Raw genomic sequence first — 21186 nt, 5'->3', positions numbered from 1 at the left:
CACAAGAATACAAAAAAAACCAAAAAAAAAAAAACCAGAGTGTATGAACAATTTTATAAAAATAGAAAATGTATGTTTTCAAAATGACAAGAATCATCAGTGCATTCTTTCAGAGGAAGGAGGTCAGAGAAAAAGAAGTATTTTGTACTTTCTAAAAATGAAGATAAAATGGATGACAACTTTAGCAGTTATGCTACGGTAGCTCCTAGTAGATCACGTTATCATTATATGCATTGTGTATTAAGCAAGTGCCAGAACAGGTGTTAAGACTTGATTAGCTGTTTATGAATAAGAAAGCGTTGATAAATTTGGCAGGTGGGTGGGGTTAAGTCCCTCATAATCCATTCTTAGCCTCTGTACTCCATTGCCTTTCCAATATATTAATTGTAAAGTAGTCAACAAGTCGGTTGCAGCTAGTGCAAGATCAGTGGTGAGCACACCGGCACAATGTTGGTCATATCAACATAATATAAAAAGAAGCAGAGGTACATCATAGCTATAGCTCAAAGAACTCAGCCTAGCATTGGTATAAACACTCCAAAAGCAAATTATACAGTAGCACTGTATGCTGTAGCAGATTGTCTGATAATTATGCTACATATTTATATTATTCTGATGTAGCTGGTTGTAGTAGCAGTTTAAAATCCTAAATATCCCCATTATAGCATTGATATTTAAAGATATAGCACTTTAACTGATACTTGCTTTGCAATATGTTATGTAACTACTATATAACTGATACATGTATTTCTATCGTGGTGTGGTGGTTAGATGATATTAGGCTAGTATTAATTCTAAAGGTTGTAGGTTTGAATAAATAAATAAATAATAAATAAATAAATATCCATGTTTTTAAGCCTACTGATTGTTGGATAGGAATTAAATAATATACCAAAACCCCAATCTTTTAATTTTAGTTCTTATCTTATATTTGAAAAGAATGTATTCGTATCCTCAAATAATGTTATTCTGAAGCCTCTCGAATGTGTACAAACATACAACTATACACTGAATGATAAGCCTTGCTTTCAACTGCCTGCTAGGTGTTATATTTTGATCTTTACCTGGGGGTATACAATATTCAGTTACATAGGTACTGTTTGATAAACGATTCCATTGTTACTAAATTTGTGTGAATTATTTATATGGCAGTCTATTAAGAAAATTATATTACTTCCTGTTAAAGTGCAGAATATATTTAGTATGCGAGTTGCTATGTATTCCAAGAAAGTTTTCTGTAGATACCTCCAATATTCCTCTATGTTGGAATTAAACTATTCCATTCATTTATTGCATTATAGTGTATACACATACAAAGTCTGTAAATCAGAGAAACTGATGCAGAAATAAATCCTTTATTTTCCAATGAAAACTTTAAATGGTAATTTTGTAGTATTTTATCCCACATTGGAACTATTTTGCCTTCGGGAGGGGGTGGAGATTGTATAATTACAGTATAGTAATAATAAACCAATCTGGTGGTAAAATCAAGGAGAAGTAACAAATTATGCTAAGCCCAAAGCCCCGTACAGACTATCAAATTTTAATTAACAAAAAAATGTTTTTGTTTTTATTTATTTATTTTTATTTACTCTATTTTATTATTATTAATATTATTTATATATTTTTTTCATTTTAGATAAGATTTTAAACTTTAGTATAATATTATTTTAATTGCATTTGGTTTTTTGAAAATTTTATTTCACTACTATTATCTCTTTGTATTTTTAATGAATTTTATCTTTACTTTTAAATTTTGTTCTGTTGTATGGTCGAACCTCTCCTGCGTGAGAGTGTTCCTCTGCTTTAAAAGAGTGAGTCAATAAATTATATTATTATTATTATTATTATTGTTATTATTATTATTATTATTATTATTATTATTATTATTATTATTATTATTATTATTGTTATTATTATGTGACATGCCTATCAGTAAATATGGTCATGATGACATCACATTATGACCATATACATTTGCACATCATATATGGTTTATTATTATATATGGGCATACAACTTTTTTTTTTTCAAATTTGATAGTACAGTATAGGCAGAGCTTAATAGGGACTATAAATAATAGAATAAAAATGTTTAACATGCAGTAATATGTGGCATACGATAATGTAATGAGCCACGAGTAAACTGGAATGTGATTATGTGGGTGTTGTAATGGAGTATCCAGTGTGTCATAAGATACAGGTTGCAATTAGCCAGTGTGGGTAACCGTACCCATTCCCAGGAGATTTCAATCGCTCTAATCTCAGCATGACACGATTAATGCCAATGTGACATCATTAGATTATGTTCAAGCGCTCGTTTGCTGAACTAATGATACACTAGGTCGTAACAAATAATCTCTCACTGAGTTACAGACATGTACTACTACAAAAACGCATAAATTAATTAAAGCACTCCAGCCAATTTAGGAATCTATGCATAAAGTATATGCTATAGACTGTCAAGATAATGCCTATCTGAACTGAAATTATTGGATACCATTACAGGCAATTCAAATATTGTTTTTGTTTGGTTTTGTCGCCGCATGACTGACAGCTTGTGACTTTTTGTGATGCAATGCCAAACCTGACAAGACTCAGCAAGAGTGTTAAGACTTCTCGAAGAGGACACCCAATGTTGGTCTGAATTTAATCGATTCAACAGAGTTTCGGCCTTCCTCGATTTCTTGACCCTTCGATCTTTCCTGGCATAAAAGGCACTTTTTTATGCAGCTGCCTTGGTGTCAAGTAATAATAGTATGTGCTGCACTTGGTCGGTATGCCAACAACATACAACATCTTGAATATTTTTATGTTCATTCATGTTTTGATATTAAAATTATTGGAACTGTAGGTACCAAACATAAACTGTAATTTTTAAACATGTACAGTAATTTATAATATGTCTAGTATGTAATTACATCAGTGTGTATTATAATGTGTGTAACATTTCATTATAATGATTTTTTCTTTTAAATGATAAAAATTTTTAATATTTTTTTTTTCTGATTACAGGTGATCATCTTATTGTTAGTAATTGTTCCGCAAGGCATTCAAGGTGAATAGAGATTCAGTTTACAGAAGACATTATTTGGACACTAGAATTCCCTTTAGAATAACTAACTTTTGAGAACATTGGCCCATTATAAAACATATTCATTCATCTATGATTAATATAAACTTACATTCATTTCTAAATTTTCAGACTTCTCATATCTCCTCACTTGCAGTTTATATCAATTTTCAGATTTTTTAATTTACCTGGTTTTGAACCTCACTATCCCAAATCGTCAGATTGGTAAATGTCACTCATCACATCACCAGTATCAAATATTTAGGTTGTTAAACAGTACACATCCCAACCTCATACTGAATATGCCGATACTATAATGTACCAGATGATCAGGTTGATAAACTACTTCCATCCCTCACCTCTAAATACAGTACTTCTACCAGATAATTTCCCAACCCTTACAGGTATCGAAATGCACGCCATGATGTCAGGATTCAATATTTCGACATTAATTATGTCATCATCAGGAATGAAAAGTTATCCATATTTGCAAGCTTATATGCACAAGTACCAAAAGTGTTTGACCAATTATTCAAAACATTATCCCTAGTAGGTGACATAGTTATGAATAAACTGAAGATCAAAGCATTCTTACCCTACTGATCAAAGCTACTTACAAATACAAAAAAAGCTCCTTTGAAGCTTTCAGCCCATTGGGTGTAGCCTACGTATAGCAAACGCTTCTTCAAACAATAGTATAGACCAATTTTTCGAACTGTCAATAAGGTTAGTATTAGAAAATATTAAAACTAATTTATTACTTACATTCATTCATTCCTGATGATGACATAATTAATGTCGAAATATTAAATCCTGACACAGACGGCGTGTATTTCGATACTTGGAGTATGTATTATACTATCTTATCTAAGATTAATCAGTGGATCTTTCGATTTCTCTCTTAACATCTGAAGAAAAAAGAATAAAAAACAAGGCAATTATAGGAAAAATTAACATACACAAAAGAATATCATTCAATTAATCAAAGAGCAATGTAATGTAATATACAGCAGAAATAAATCGGACAGTTCACAAGCAAAGACAGAATTAAAAAACATCAAAATTCAGATATATAAAAATCACCAGACAAGGAACCGCATCAAAAACAAAAAAAATGAGACCAGAAGCAGCATTGGATAACCCTTTAAACCCATACAGGTACGGTATGTTTGTTTCCAAAGGGGTCCAGGAAAGAACTATACAGTATATTGAAATAATAAATAAATGGAAAACAAAAAATAAATAGTCCTATATAAAAAATAAATAAACCAACCAATAAAAACAGAAATAAATTCCCTTCTCTTATCCACTCTTGCACCACCAAATAAAATCTCTTTAACAAGTATAGCATGAAATAGTTTAGTTTATAAAAAAACTCTTGCACTTTATTATGCCAATGTAAACCTTCAGTTGTTCTTTAAAATTTTTGAGTCAGTTCACCTATAATTTTACTATACTTGATTTGTTAACAAGACTCGTTTGACCATGGAGGTTTTTTCCTCCATGGTTTTTGACACAAAACTATACTTTCCTGATTTTCGGAAGTCATGTAGATTGCAAAAACCTTCTGCTTTGAAAGCTATAAAGAATGAAAAAGAAGTTGTTGAATATAAATGTAAAGAACAGCTGTTGAAAATCGAAGCAATGGAATAGAATTTAAATCTATAGTGAAATGTTTTCCATGTGGGAAATACATTTTGAGAATTAGCTTGTCAGAGTACTGTACTCATCAAGCCAAGACATGTACCCGCATTTCGCTTCATCAACATTTTCATCATCATGTGTGTGGATTGTGGAATGGAGGTACCACGGTTTTCATAAAGAAACTATCAGTGAACAAGACATTCCTCTAAATATTTCTGTCTAGCAGAATGGATGACAGTACCATTAGGTTTACTAGACATTTTCTAAATGGAAGAAAAAAAATTGTTGCTATGTTGTAGAATTGATTTTTCTAAGACAGAAAAAAAGTTGTTTGGCGAAAAATTGGGGAACTGTGAACAAGATACAGATTTTTGAATAACTGGGGGAAAAGGAGCGTAACCGCCCATTTTTACACCTAAAATAAATTTTAACCTCTTAAATAGAATTATACTTTTAAATACAAAAGAGTAAAACTTTGGAATTAACTAAATTACCTCCTAACTTTAGAACACATGGCATTAGTTTGTTATTGAACTTTTATACCAAATGACATTATTATTACAGTAATTTGACAATTTCAGAAATATGTTCTTTTTTTTTTCAGGCAAGCTCTTTGCTGTAAAATGGCCGCCATGTATGATATGTATTTAGAATCTAACAAAAGGTATGTTTTTTATTATTAATAAAGATGTAGAACAACAACAAAAAAATTGTTTAATTTTAAAGTAATTAATTGTGGAATGCTCATACAAATTTAGATTTATAAATATCAAGATATAAACTTAACACAAAACATTTGAACACAAAGAAGCTGTTTCATCTTCAAGTGAGTAGTGTTAGGCAAAGCTTTTTATATACTTTGTTTTGCGAACCCACCACCCGTCTGCCCATCCATAATGATTTAAAATAAAAATTAAATTTTGTTTTTGGCCAATAAGTGCACCCGTCGCCATGAAGAAATGCAAATTTCAGAAAAAAATAAAAGCTTTTCTTTATATTTATTATTCCCACCTCTGCCTTGAAATCTCCAAAAATAAGATAAATATACTTCTTACTAATTAATATATAAACTAAAGCATTTAACCATCCACAATCACCAATAAAATTTTATTTTTATTTTATCCTCCATCTGGATGTTTTTGACAAAACCATTTGCTACATAAGAAAGCAAAATTTTATTTTTATTTTTTTCCGCCGATCTTTAAATCTCGCCTTAGTTATAATGATGTATGTAATTGTAGTGAAGAATTTATGTTTCTAAACTGAGGCATGATTTTCCCTTTGATTGAATGATAAAGTTGATAAAAAAAAACAAAAAAACTTCCAAGTTCATGTCTTAACATGCAGACACTGATTTCTACTGCTAGGCCCAATGAATAGTTCTTTGTTGCCCTAAAATGCTCCTATGGGAGGGCTACGATAAGATGATTTATAGGCCCAGATGGCATGATATCAGGCTTGTCCCAACAAGTCTACTGTATATGTCCAGCGTATGTTGTAAAGTGAGTTGAATCAAACCTAAGCCCTGACCCCCATGAGCAAGTGTTGACACCCAGATGTTTAGATAGCAATCAATTTGATAAATTGGTCTCTTGTGAGGTATTTTGTAAATGGACTTCATGGAGCAGAGCTGAATTTTTAACAAGTTCTTGTTTGTTGGATGTAAAATAATTGTATTTATTGCCTAATCTATCTAGGAAGTCAGATGGTGTTTGATTGAATTAAACTCACATTTATTTTTGAAATGGGTTTTTTCATGAACTTAAAATAACTTGCTTACAGTATATCTGCTTAGGCCTTGTTTGCATTTTGCTTTCTCATTTAATTCAATGTCGCATTTGGTATGATCTTTGGCACATATTTCTGCTGTTCTAGTAGGAAGTCTCTATTTGAATGTGTTCTCCACTCAACATTTTCAAGGAGAACCACTTCTCGCTTTGCTGATGCAGAATTCGACTTTGGCTGCTTTAATGATTTAAATAAATTCGAACTGTGGCAGATTTTTTTTTTTTTTGGGGGGTGGGGGTGTGGAATGGACTATAGTGTAATCTGGTTAAATTAAAGTTATTATCTTCTTATAATCATAAATCGCATGGTCATTGCCATTATAATAATAATAATAATAACTTTATTTATCCACGGATACTCATTTCAATCTTTTTACAAAGGTTGGTCTTCCAAGAGGCCGTGTACTTAAACTACTGATATGATAAAAGAAAGGGAAAACAAACATGGAAAAGTAAAAACCTACCAACTGTAAAAATTTGGAACTAAATACTACTTTTAAACAATTTCAAATTTGAAATAATAAAATCTGCGGTTTCAAAAACTGGTCAGGTTTTCACACAATATTTTTAAAACTCTTTAAATCTTTAGCATTTTTTGCTTCTTCTGATAATGAATTCCATAACTTTGATCCATGATAGGTGAAACTTTTCTTTTTGTATTCAGTTCGAGGTTTGCATAGATAAAGTTTGTCTTTAGATTTGGTATTATGTGGGTTTTCTTTAGAACTGAATCTGTTAATAAGATATTGTGGGCTTATATTATTCATAATCTTGTACATTGTAACAGCTTCGTTGTCATAATCATCATTATCATTGTCATCATCATCATCATCATCCATATAGTCATCATTTTATAATCATTATCATCATCATCATCATTAATATCATCATCATCATCATTAATATCATTGTCATGAATTCCTACTTGACGTATTTCCGAGCGGTAAAGAAATGACTAGGAATCCCTCTTTAACATATAAAATACAAACTTTTATTCTGTATAAACTCCAACAAGAATCCGGTCTCAAAACAACACAATAACATTCGCATGAACATGTGTTTCAAAAGACCAAACTCTCACCTTATATACATTAGCCCTATAACTCCAGAGCATTCTATATTGCCTAAGTTCCTCATTGGTCACATTACATCATAATTAACCAATAGGCAAATTGCTTTTAGTACTTCAACATCTAGAACCTTCCACATGGTCTCTTATGTTCCTATAATTACCATTGTGGTTTACACTGTTTGTTTGGTTAAATAAATACAATTCATCACTGAAAAATTGTATCTTTTGGGATTAAGGGCCTGTTTCTACTGGAAAGAGATAATTGATTAAAAATTGCTTTTTCGGAAAATCGCTTTTATTATCGCAGTAGAAACGGGACCAGTTTGAAAAAAGCGATTAAAAAAATCGATTAAAAACATGCAAGGGATCGCGTGTTTGAATGGCAAATAACCTTTTTTGGCTGTGCACCTTTTAGCTGCAACACAAAAAAGCGATTATCAGGTGAAATGTGACCTTCAGGTCAATCACTGCAAAGACTAAAGCGTATTAGGCGCGAACTTTCAAAAAAATTTGTCCTCCTGTTCATGCCTATGCCCTCGTTTGGTCGCTTGTTTATTGTGCCAACGAGCACAGCCGAAAACATTTGCCTTTTCGCCCCACACAGTATCTTACTCCTCGTCATCATGACAGAAATGAGAAAGATACTATCCTATACAGTTAGGAAAACAACGTGTTGTATAAACAAAATGGTGACGTAATTTCCGTCACAAAAACCGATTTTCAAAAAATAAAAAATGCAGTTGCAACGTGAGCAGGCTGTCTAGTACTCATTAAAAAAGCGGTTTTAAAAAATCGATTATTTTGTGTTATCAGTAGAAACACGCCCTAAAAAAGTAAACTAAAATGCCACAATGATGATGGTGATTGAGACATTAGATTATTTATTGAAATATAAGTATAAGGAAAGCATTTCTGACTTTAAAGGACATTTCAGTCTGTAAACATCCACATCACCATTATCAATCATTGTTGTAGTCCTTGACAAAAATTTAGGCTCTGACAGTCTTGTAGCCAATGAGAACACTTCATCCTTTGTCCACTTCGTTAATTTAAGTTTATTGGTCACATTACCTACCTTCCTGTTTTTCTAATCAAAGGGCATATATGGAATGTGCATTAATACACTATTGTAAATAACTAATTTTACAATATTGATATTATTTTATGATTATTGATACTCAATTACCAGTTACAAAATGCCAAACACAGCTAACATAAATTTTAATTACACTGAGGTGAAAAATGAGATTAGCCCTGCCGAGTGGCAGGGCTCTCACAGGGGATTATTCATTTTACATCCAACTTGGAATGCCTGCTGACAAGTTAACCTCAATTTGAAAAATAAATCAAGAGAGTTATGAGTTTTAAAATTGCTCTTGTTCTCATTTCGAAACTGTTACTTACTTTTCTGTGTACGGGAGCATGCGCGTGCTTTAAGATCAGGACCTCTGGGAACTAGATTAAACCGCTTTATTTTTCTAAATAGTTTCATTTATTTCATGATAAATTTGCTGATGTTTGTTATATACTGGCTGTGGTGAAATGTCAGTGCAAGTCGGTCATGCATTTATTTGAGTTTATTTGAGGTCTCCTCGTTTTTTAAGCCACCAACCTAGAATTTCTTGTAATAAAGTTTATCAAACAATTATGGTATTTAAATTTGGTATGAAGATTGTTCTTTATAAATAGCAATAGTAATTATATAATGACAGATTAATAGGGGTTGAATCTAAAATCTGTGGCCTTCTTGCAGGTGTTTTCATCATACGAAAGAATTGTGCTGTATATCTAGAACACCTTTAACCATTCTTTAAAATGATTGTCCTGAATTAAATTTGTCTGTCAGATCTTCTGTTAATATGAAAAATATTTAAAAAGCCTATGAAAAATGTCTCGATTTACAAAATTTTTAAAAATTCGAAACACCAACATAATTTTGGAATAAGTACAAAAATCATGGTGACCAATTACAACCATTCTAGTGTGTGCATTGGCTATATTTGTATTAGGAAGAAAGAAAAACCTAGATGAGAAATATATTTTTTTAAATATATTAAAATATTATTTTTATTTATTTTGATATTGTTGAATATTGTCTTAATGTTTTTAAGATGGTTCTGCCATGTTGATGATGACAACTACCTAAATGTCAATCAGTTGGTGAAACTCCTAAACAATTATAAGCATACAGATGATGTGTACTTGGGCAGGACAAGTCTCAGCCACCCAATAGAAGCCACCGATAGAAATAGTCCAGATTTGGTAAGTAACTTCTTTTTTTATCAACATTTTTATCTTTGATAATTTTAATTGCAATAATTTGATGAAATATAAAAGTTTAATAGGGTTTGAACCTGTTTTTGAATGTGTGATTAGGATAGACTTTTAAAACTTATTTTGCATTTTTTGTGGCATTAATTCCTGCAAAAAAATGTTGCACTATGTTTTATATTATTTGACAACATTTATTTAAAGCATTTCAGTTTACTTGTAATTTTATTGTACTGTAGTTAATTATTTATCTATAACATGGATTGTTGTGATAGAGTTACTTTTAAAACTTGGCTCTGCTCTTAGAGCCTTCTTCGCAATAGGTTGTTGAATAAATCACTAGTATAGCAACTCCAACTCAGCAAACGAAAGAAAAATAGAATGTTTGATGCTATATTTACTTATAGTAATCCAACATTTTGAAGATACTAAGCCATGGATGTTGATGAATCTAAAGCATTTTAAGAGTTATGAGACTTAAGCCAAAGGCTTTGAGACACTAATCCACTTTAATCCCAAATTTCAGACATACTTATCTAAAGTTTTAAAGACATTAGTCCATAGACACATTAATCCAGAGACTTGGAAATATAAGCAGAAGCTTTGTATAAAACTGAATTATGTTGAATGACAGTAAAGTGTACTTCAAATATATAATAAACTGAAAAAATAATTATTTATTTTCTGACTTAAACCAAAGGCTTGGAGGCACTAATCCACTGTAATCCCAAATTTTAGACATACTTATCCAAAGTTTTAAAGATATTAATAGTCCATAGACACATTAATCCAGAGATTTGGAAATATAAACAGAAACTTTGAATCAAACTGAATTATGTTGAATGACAATGAAATATAATTTAAATATATAATAAACTAAGAAATAATTATTAGTTTGAGACTTAATCCTAAGGTTTTGAGACACTAATCCACTTTAATCCAAAACTTTAGACATATATCCAAAGCTTTAAAGACATAGTCCAAATACACATTAATCCATAGTTTTGGAAACATTAACAGAAGCTTTGAATGCTGTGTATACAGTAGTCTAAAACTTAATGTATGTTGCATGACAATGAAATGTACTTCAAATAAACAAATGAACTCAAACACAATTATTATTAAATTATAAATAGTATTACTCAGTGCAACATATACACAGTATAATACATTGTCCTACAAAAAATTGAATATTGTTGTGTAATTCCTTATGTATGTTTGCTTTGTAAATATTTTCATTTCATTTTACGTATATGGATTTGCGTCAGCGTCATTGTGCCACGTCCTCTGGAACATAATTATTTTACATTAACATTCATTCATATACTAAATTCATTGTACAGGACTTGAGATTAAATATTTGTATCTTCTGCCTGAATAATAATTAGATTATATTTGTATAGCAACCATCTTGTGTCTTATGCATGAAACTAGTTGATGTTTTAATTACATACATAATACATAGCTCTTATAATAACAAGTAAGTGCACTCCACGAGTTTTACACATTATTTACAATAAAAATACTTGTTTTTAAAAGAGCGTGTTCTAGATGTTGCCACGGTTGTGTAATAATTTTGTGCTAACTTTAGTTTCTGAGGTCTTTGTATCAAAGTTGAAATGTACTTGTTTAAAATAGCAAGATGGCACCCTACTAAATAAGTACACCAAATCGAAAAGTGCATAAATCTGAGCCTATCTGTTGCCAAATCAAGTTAATGTGGATGAACTTAAATTGCTCGCAGCGCCATATTTGGTGGTACACTATACTACAAATGAATAAAATATACAAGGTGTATACTTCTATGTAAACTGGTTTTAATGATAGTAACTCATTCAGAACAAAACAACATCGAACCATGAAGGCATTCACTACACCACATGTGCAGTTTGTCGCTACGTCGATCTGACGTCATGCCTATGGGCGACCTCAGGGGCCTCACAAAATCGAAGAGTGTGCTATCTTGTTATAAGATCTTTGCTTTAAGAATCATGTGTATACTGCTTGAATGATTGTTGATTCCCACCTAATAACTGCCCTCTTAAACCAGTCACTCAATGTGGCCAATGATTGTCGGTTGACACGATTCTACTGAGAATGCAACGCCATGCCACATGCGCAGATCATTTTTAATGGTGATCCGTTCAGACTGCCACCGACAACCAGTAGACGGTGTCTCGTCGTCTAGCGTTTACAGGGAACGGAGTTGGATCGATGGCTAACGGTCGCATGACCGTCGTTCAGTGCATTGAGTGTCTGGCTTTTGTACGCTAATCACAATTTACCGTACGTGTACGAATTGTTGGGATACAATACATTTATTTTCATAGTAGGCCTATGTACATTATGCACGAAAACTGTCATAAATATTTAATAACTTAGTGTGTGAGAATGGCAGGTATATATTCGAGAAGTAACACTGGATCATCATCAAATTCTCTTGCATCCTACAAGTGCACAGGCAGGCCTGGAAAAAATATTTTTGTGCCTCCGACCATAAAAATTATTTTGATCAACAAATTCCTCCAGGAATAAATGTTGTCTTTACACTATTAAAGCTAAACAGTAGTACTTTGTACAGTAGTTTGGGGCAAGCCAAAATATTAAGTTTAATTTATGCATTAAATTGTGATGCCAGCCACGCGGTTGCACACTGTTCCCAACCATGTGCATGCCTCAACGAATGCACACTATCTTTTGCCATGACATCTCATTCATGCCGTGCCAATTGCCCTAACCACCTTTTCTTTAGCTCTTTTTTTTAAATTTTTAATTATTTCTTTGTATTCTATACTTCAGAAAAAAGTTAAATTTTGGTTTGCAACTGGAGGTGCAGGATTTTGTCTTAGCAAGGCTCTAGCATTGAAGATGAAAACATATGCTGGGTAAGTATTGAAAAAAACCCATTTTTCTATAGACTTGTGTAATATCTTAAATGTAGAGGGGGTAGTTTTTTTGTGAATATGGACTAGTTGGTCATTTTTAATATGGAGGCATAGGGCCAGTTGCTATGGCAAATTCAGCTAACTGCTGGTAATTTATAGCTGTTCCTATAGTTAGCTGCATATGCCAGCGAGAGGACTTTCCTCATTTTCAGACTCATAATAAATTTTGAAAATAATATATAATTATAAGATAAATATAATATACATCTATTATATAATGTAATTTGTTCAATTTTATTCTTTGGGAATTCATGGTATGTCTTTATAAAAAATGAGTTTACTCACTTATTTTAGGTTATATATTAAACCATAACTATATTATGAACAACTACAAACAATTGATTTTGTCAAAGCCTGGTAGGTTAATACTGCATTGAATATAGTACTTGAATTGAAAACAGGCCTAATATATTATTGTGATAGCCTATCTGCACCAGGTAAAGTTAGACTAGACAGTGACTGCTAGTAATTTTCTCAGTAAACATCTTAAATGTGCTTAATTTAGACATTCTGTCCTGCATTTGTATCATTTAAAATCTGTGTATTTTCTTTATTTCAGAGGAGGAACATTTAAAAGTGTGTGCAATAGAATTCGTTTGCCTGATGATGTCACCGTTGGCTTTATATCAGGTTTGTACTGCTGTAAATATGCAGTTCTAATAAACTGAATTTTTACCCTTCGAGGTGATGGTTCATATTTCGAGCAGGTTAACTGCCTTCAGTATGCATGACTGATCTATGCTTTGCAGGTCAAATTTCCCTGTATGCTCCTTTCTCGTGATGATCGTACTGTATTATATTCAACCATCATCATCATCATCCTAAATTCTTGATAATCATTATCACAGTATTGGCAACCCCCCATTTTTTACTTATTTCTTACACACATATTTCTTAGCAATTCTTTAAAAATTGCATTACCTTCTGTACTTTTACTTAAACTGTTGTTTTCTCATAAAAGACACTGTCATTGTCATTTAGCAGATATGAAATTCTCTCAGTTGGGGTTCCAGAAGATGGCAAAGGGTCCCCTTCCCTGCTCCCCATGCTCAGCAGCAACCAAAAAAATCTCTTAACCAAGTGTTAATTCCTTTTTATTAAGAGATTAAAAATGCTAGTGTAGCCCCATAGGACCCCACAATAGGTGGAGGACTAACCTTCTCCCCTTCCATCATTTGGCGTTACCTGGCAAAATATATCCTTGACCAATTTCTGGTTCTGAACTGGCCCCATGAGTAAACAAAGTAGGCCTACCACACTGCAAACATGGTGCAACTTTTTTGTTTTACTTAATTTTGGAGAGTGTGCTATGTGTGCCTGTTTGATATTTACAGAGGTTTATGTTTTTCTTCAAGTTTACTGTAAAAATGGGCAATATGAGAGCAGGTTTCTCAGTCGGCTAATCTGGCGGTAGCCACTGTGTGTGTGCTGAACCGTGTAGATCTCTAGGTCCCCGGTTCAATTCCCATCGCTGCCTCTCCTTGTGTTTCAGCTAGAGGGCTGAAGTGCAATTTACAATAGTGCACCGTCTTTTGGGTGAGACATTTAAGCCGTTGGTCCAGTGTGCATTATGGCTCATGGTCTACACATCTTAACCCTCTGGATACCGGATTCTTTTGTAGTGCAAACCCTTGAATACCGGATTCTTTTGCAGAGTAACTAGGTTTTTTGCATTTTTTGAGTGTACGTCGTTCTGGTGGATTTTTGGGATCTTTCTGTAAATTATACAGAAAAATGTTTCAAAAACAAAGAAAGCTTATAGAATAAGCTTTCATTTGATGTATAATTTATATTTTTAGGATTTTTTTTTCATAATATAATATAATATATATAATGTAATTATAATAGAAATGACAGAAAAATGCTACATATAAATCGTCAGCAAAAACCAAAAAAAAAAAAAATTATAGCCAAAAAAAAATTAAAACAAATATAAAACATTCCTATTCCACATGGTTATATAATTTGTTTACCCAACCATCCATAACTATAAGCAAGATCTTTTCATTCAAAAGCATTTCTAGGCCTAGGCTCATCTTCATCAAGAACATCTCCGCCGTCAGAACTGCTTGAAGCCGCACTGTCATCATCGCTATCAGGCACGTCTAAGTCTCGCACATCTAAAAACTCACTTTCATCGCTGTCTGAATCAAAAAATCAGGTCAATCGCTTCCTCAGCGGTGTACACATCTTGTGCGGCCATTTCGAAAAATTTTCGAAATTAATAACGAATTCAAATTGATATTTCTAAAAACATTTTTATATAAGCGCATGTGAGTTCTTCACAGATTTTGAAAGAAAAAAGCTTCACTCATGCGTGTTCAAAATTTCTGACATATTAGATCTAAAATAAAAACAGAAGAACGATTTGAAAACCACCTATTTTTTAGTCACTAAATTTCGATTGCAGTCGAAAATTGGAATTCTCGGTTTGAGGTCAATTTCGACAGTCGAAGACGGTATCTAGCGGGTTAAATCACAGTACACTCTTTGGAAAAAAGTAGGGATTGTCTCCCAGTGTACTGCCTGGGCCCAATCACCACAAGAAGGACCCCACTGGAAATAAGTCTTCTTCAGACTTTCCTGGGTTATCCTAAAGTGTTTACACCGAAAAAAAATCCATCCAATATATCTACATTGATATATGTAATTCTACAATATTACAGTTAAACAGTTGCTCATTCATACCTCACACGCATTTATTGTATGACAACAACAAGGTTTTGCATTTATCATTCACAAACTGCAATTATATTTTTAAAAAACCTTGTTTTGTTATCTAATGAAAAGTCCAAGGTAAGAGGAGCAAATACCAAAATTGGTTTCCATTATAATTGATGAGTACCTTTGCTTGTTACAGTAGATGGGAAAAAAATAGAAATAACAATTCTAGAAAAAAATCAATACTCTGTTAATAATTATTTGTTTAAAATGTCCATATTCATATCACCCTGTTAAAAATCAACAATTTATTATCTGGAAACTCTCCACAAAGAAATTATACTAAAAATTACAAAGATCACAAATCAATGACCTCAATTGGTAATCTATCCCATGTTCTAGAAAATAACATATACACAGAGTGAAGAAATGTGTTTAAAACAAAGGTTTCTTTTTTCTGTTGGTTGATCTGGAATGTTCAGCATGGCATTCCATCATATAAACTATTCACACCACAAACCATTTTTTTTTCATTCATTAAAATTCATACCAAGAAAACCTGCATATTGAGATGATTGAGATGATTATTTATAACAATTTCCAGTATAGCTCAAATCAGTTAAACTGTTTATTGTTATTTGAATCATGAAATTTAATCCTATAAACCTCTGTACGCAATATTAAATTTGATGTGACAAATTTGTGTGATGTGCCCATATATGGGCATGGTGATGTCATATTACACCCAAATATGGGCAAATCACAATTTAGGCCAAATAAAAAAAATAACTAGTTTCTCGTCCCCTCGCACATCCATTTTCTCTGCCTCACCAATTTTTTTTAATTTCATTTTTACGAAATGCAAGAAAATCTGGCTAACTCGCATCAGTAAAATTCCTCTCTCGATCGTTTGCTGTTACCAGGGGTGCATCCAGGATTTTTTCTGGGTGGGTCGTGATCATGATTTTTTGGACCTTTTCAGTGGAAGACAGGAAAATTGATTACAGCGCCACCAGCTTGAAGCGGATGGCAGTCTCAGTTTCAGAATTTGCTGGAATTGTGATAGATTACGTCACGCAATTGGCAAGGTCTTATTGCTGGTACCTGATCAATGTTTATTCATTTATGTCACTGTGAAAAGGCCCTAGAAAAAAATATCTTTGGAAATAATGTGGACCTTTGAAAATGTTGAGAATGTCGTACGACCTTCCCGACCCCCCACCTCCTTGCATACACCCATGGTTACACAATACATGGTACAAATCATGCCTAGTGCTTTTTTTATTTTGCTTTCAATGCATCTATTTGGTAAAGTAAAAAAGTAGTAGCTGTTTCTCATCAACCACCTTTTTTTTCACAATTTAACTACTTATTTTTTTTACTTGGCCTTATATATATATTTATATATACTTATATATATATTTATATATATCAGTATCTTATTATTCTTTCAAACATGCACCTTAAAATATATCAGTATTTTGTTATTGTTTTTTTTTAATTGTTTTTTACATGCTTTAATATGTTATCTGATATTCTATAGAATATTATATTTTGTTTTGTTCCTATGTATTTTATTTTTGTTAATACATTAACTTTCGATGTCAGGAAATGCACTGTTATAAATCTTATCTTCTTATTCTTTCAAACATGCACCTTAAAATATATCAGTAAAAACATTTATTTTTGTTATTGTTTTTTTTATTGTTTTTTACATGCTTTAATATATTATCTGATATTCTATAGAATATTATATTTTGTTTTGTTCCTATGTATTTTTGTTAATACATTAACTTTCGATGTCAGGAATTGCACTGTTATAAAGCGCATTATAGCCGCTGCGTTTCCTTGTTAATTGGATCTGAAAGCCATTTCATAATTTTTTTTTGCTAGTGAATTATAAAGTCATGAGGTGAATAGATACCAGGAAGTTCAATCCTACAATACTAATATACTGTGTAATGTGTTTTAAATTAATGTTGACATATACATTCAATCATTCAGAACGGGAAATAGATGAGGCAATAAATCAGTTGATTTAACCTTCTCAGTATGAAATCTTCATTTTAATATAAACAAAAAGAAAAATTTAAAACAATTTATAAAGTGTAAACAATTAAATATTTACAATACTAAAATATTTATGAGGGACAATGCCGTAGCCAGTTATTGGGACAGTTAGGACAGTCCCACCCAATTTTTCCAGTGGGTCCATAAAGAATGGGTCCACATTTTTAAAAATGGGTCAAAATTATGCAGTTTTATGCGTAAATGAGTCCACTTTTGAAAAATGGGTCTATATTTCTCATATTCAGCCCAACATGGGTAACCTTTAAGAAAATAGGTCCAGATTTTTCTTCTTTTTTTTTAAATTTTCTTTATTTAGAATAGGTCAACATTTAAGAAAATGGGTCCACATTATTTGAATTTACGCATAAAGTGGGTCCACCCTGATATTTTGCCCGGCACTGTTTGAAAATCCTGGCTACGGCATTGCTTAGGGAGTAGAGTTGTTTTTGGTTACGAAAAAAAAAAATCATGTGACTGTGACAGGAATTTAACCCAGTTGGGATTGGAAGGAAGGCAAACATCATAACCAACCAAGTGTGGTTACACTCGAAGATAAAACCATGCTTTATAATTTATGATCTCTAAGGTGAAGTGGACTTCCGTAATATTCTTTCTAAATTCTTGGCATAATGTAGGCCTTTTTATTGGCTGTAACTCAGCTGTATAAAATCAATTCTCGTATATCAAATTGGAATTTGTTAAATTAATTGGTCATTGTAAATGACTAGTAAATTAAAAATTACTTTTTGAAGGGTTTTTCTCAAGAAAGATACTAGTATTTAAGCAAGTGTTGATTTGCTAGTCCTGGTTATAAAATCTCTGCTATTGCCCTTTTTAACGTCTCTTAGACCTGATGTTATACCTGATGTTAAAATAGAAAGAACTTGTACGCTATTAGGACCCCAAAAATTTGTTACAAGTTTATTAACTTAGAGTAATAATATCTTAAAAACAATTGCTTTTAAACTCCTATGAATCGGTTTAAGTAACTGTACATAGCTTGCTTCACTTGTTATATATTATTGTGAAAGATGAACCAAGAAGATATGAAATGCGAAATTAAAGGGAAACAATTTGAGATCTGACAGAACTACTGACTCATGAATTTCCTTTATAAGGGCAACTTTTATATCAATTCAGTATTTTATTTGCTTTATAAGCTATTGAGTGTTGTTGTTTCAACATTTTTTTTCGATCGATATCCTCCATCTGTTATTGTTGTTTTGTCCAGTTTTCTTGGAATGGCTCCACTTTAATACAACAATGCAATTCAACCAATGTTAGTGATCATTGTATTTCTCTTGAATTCATACTGTGCCCCGTACTAGGTGGTGCCAAATCCAACAACAATAAAGAAAAAAAAAATCCCCTTTTCGTCACCAAAACTCATAAGGGAACATGGCAAAAGGAAATAATATGTAAAGAGATTATTAGAGCATGAAATAATGTGATTTTTAGTTTCATTGTAAGCTGTAAATTAAATTTAGTGTGTTTTTTTGTACATGGAATAAAGTCGAATTTGCCATACAACGCGGTCATTGCCCGGCTTAAGACATCCATTTTTTTTTTATCATGAACAGTTTTTAGTGTCCACATAATCGATTCCTAAATATTTTGTAGTGGAGCATATTATTCGAGCAGCATAAATCAGTTTTTGAATTGATGACTCTTGCCTATTTCAAGAATTTTCTTATGTTAATTCTTGGTCGGTTATGTGCATTCTCTTTTCACAGAATACCTGACCCTTGAAAGACTCAGTTTTATTTGTCACGTAGCACAACAGTGTTTATATAACATAACCCAGTTATTGATTAATAATGCATAATTTGGCTAAACTTAAGTAAACAAGTCCTGGGTTCTTTTCGAAAAAGAACCCAGGGTTCTTTTCGAAAATTGAAGTCCTGGGTTCTTTTCGAAAATTGAAAGAAGTAGGCAAGAGTCATCAATTTAAAAATGGATTCGTACTGCTCCCCTACAGAATATTTAGGAATCGATTATGTGGATTCTAAAAACTGTTCATGATGACATAACACCGTCTACTGGTTTTCGGTGGCAGTCTGAATGGATAACGTCATTAAAAATTATCCCTTTTGCACGCACGACATGGCGTTGCCTTTGACATAGAATCGCGCCGGCCAACGACCATCTGGCGCAGTCCGAGTTCCCTACTTTAGATACAGGGCATTCATGCATCGCATTTGTCTTTAGTGTTTTGATTCTAATACTGAAAATTTTCTTGTAAATGTCGGAACTATGAGAATGTTCAACAACTTCATTTTATTTTATCGCATATATGGTATCAGTTTTTTTTTAAATAATTTTGTTTTTCAGAGGTGCTATTAAATACAAAATTAACTCAAGTCAAGTTGTTCAACTCACACCTGCAATCACTATGGAACATCCCACCTGAAAAACTGTCACAGCAGGTAAGGTACACCTGTTGAACCGATGATATGCAAATGAGTATTTGATAGTAATATTATCAATACTGTACATGATAATGATGGTGATGATAGTGATGTGTCATATTTGCGAATACATTAGAATGATGATGGATAATACTTGATAATAGTGATGATGATGTTATAATGCTGATAATCATATTTGCGAACACATTAGAATGATGGCGGATGGAGACACTTTTTTCCCTGATATGAAACACATAAAAGCTTTTTTTTCCCATTATTATTTGTTATATTGTCATTTCAGTATTTATATATCTCCTATTCCGTCAGGTTACAAAGTGTTTTGTTGTCGACCCTGGTCATGGGGTCCACATGTTTAAGTGTTGCTGCCATATTGGCGCAGTATCCGGCAACCCCACCAGGTACCCATTTATACTCCTAGGGGGTGAGAAGCAATGCAGATAAAGTGCCTTGTTCAAGTACACAAGTGAAATGCACAGCGATTGATTGAAAACCCGACCTCGAGGTTAGGAAACCAAACCGTTCTTACTACGCCAAACCGCTTAATAAGCAAAACTTGATTATTATTTTATTTGTCATACTTCAAGAAATGCAGTTTTTCACTGTGGATAAAAATTTTTTTCAGTTTATAAGGTACCATTTGTTATAATCGGGGATGTTATTATCATCTAGATGTGTATAAGAGACAGATTGAGTGTTGTTGTTTCAACATTTTTTTTCGATCGATATCCTCCATCTGTTATTGTTGTTTTGTCCAGTTTTCTTGGAATGGCTCCACTTTAATACAACAATGCAATTCAACCAATGTTAGTGATCATTGTATTTCTCTTGAATTCATACTGTGCCCCGTACTAGGTGGTGCCAAATCCAACAACAATAAAGAAAAAAAAAATCCCCTTTTCGTCACCAAAACTCATAAGGGAACATGGCAAAAGGAAATAATATGTAAAGAGATTATTAGAGCATGAAATAATGTGATTTTTAGTTTCATTGTAAGCTGTAAATTAAATTTAGTGTGTTTTTTTGTACATGGAATAAAGTCGAATTTGCCATACAACGCGGTCATTGCCCGGCTTAAGACATCCATTTTTTTTTTATCATGAACAGTTTTTAGTGTCCACATAATCGATTCCTAAATATTTTGTAGTGGAGCATATTATTCGAGCAGCATAAATCAGTTTTTGAATTGATGACTCTTGCCTATTTCAAGAATTTTCTTATGTTAATTCTTGGTCGGT

The 21186-nt window shown here is 32.3% G+C and overlaps 1 protein-coding gene across 1 annotated transcript in view; it reads left to right on the top strand.

The window, feature by feature from the left end:
- Nucleotides 1-21186, top strand: part of LOC117111154 (beta-1,3-N-acetylglucosaminyltransferase radical fringe-like) — a 49891-nt gene that overhangs the window by 20994 nt on the left and 7711 nt on the right. Inside the window, exons 3-8 of the mRNA XM_033254024.1 lie at nt 3015-3057; nt 5321-5380; nt 9687-9837; nt 12646-12731; nt 13351-13421; nt 19854-19948. Of these exons, the coding sequence (XP_033109915.1) occupies nt 3015-3057; nt 5321-5380; nt 9687-9837; nt 12646-12731; nt 13351-13421; nt 19854-19948 (506 nt within the window). The remainder of the gene's footprint in view (nt 1-3014; nt 3058-5320; nt 5381-9686; nt 9838-12645; nt 12732-13350; nt 13422-19853; nt 19949-21186) is intronic.

Source organism: Anneissia japonica, unplaced genomic scaffold (assembly GCF_011630105.1).
Source record: "Anneissia japonica isolate Jap-2015-1 unplaced genomic scaffold, ASM1163010v1 scaffold287980_len571666_cov165, whole genome shotgun sequence".
Classification (NCBI taxonomy): Eukaryota; Metazoa; Echinodermata; class Crinoidea; order Comatulida; family Comatulidae; genus Anneissia; species Anneissia japonica.
This window is presented reverse-complemented; position numbering and strand designations above follow the sequence as displayed.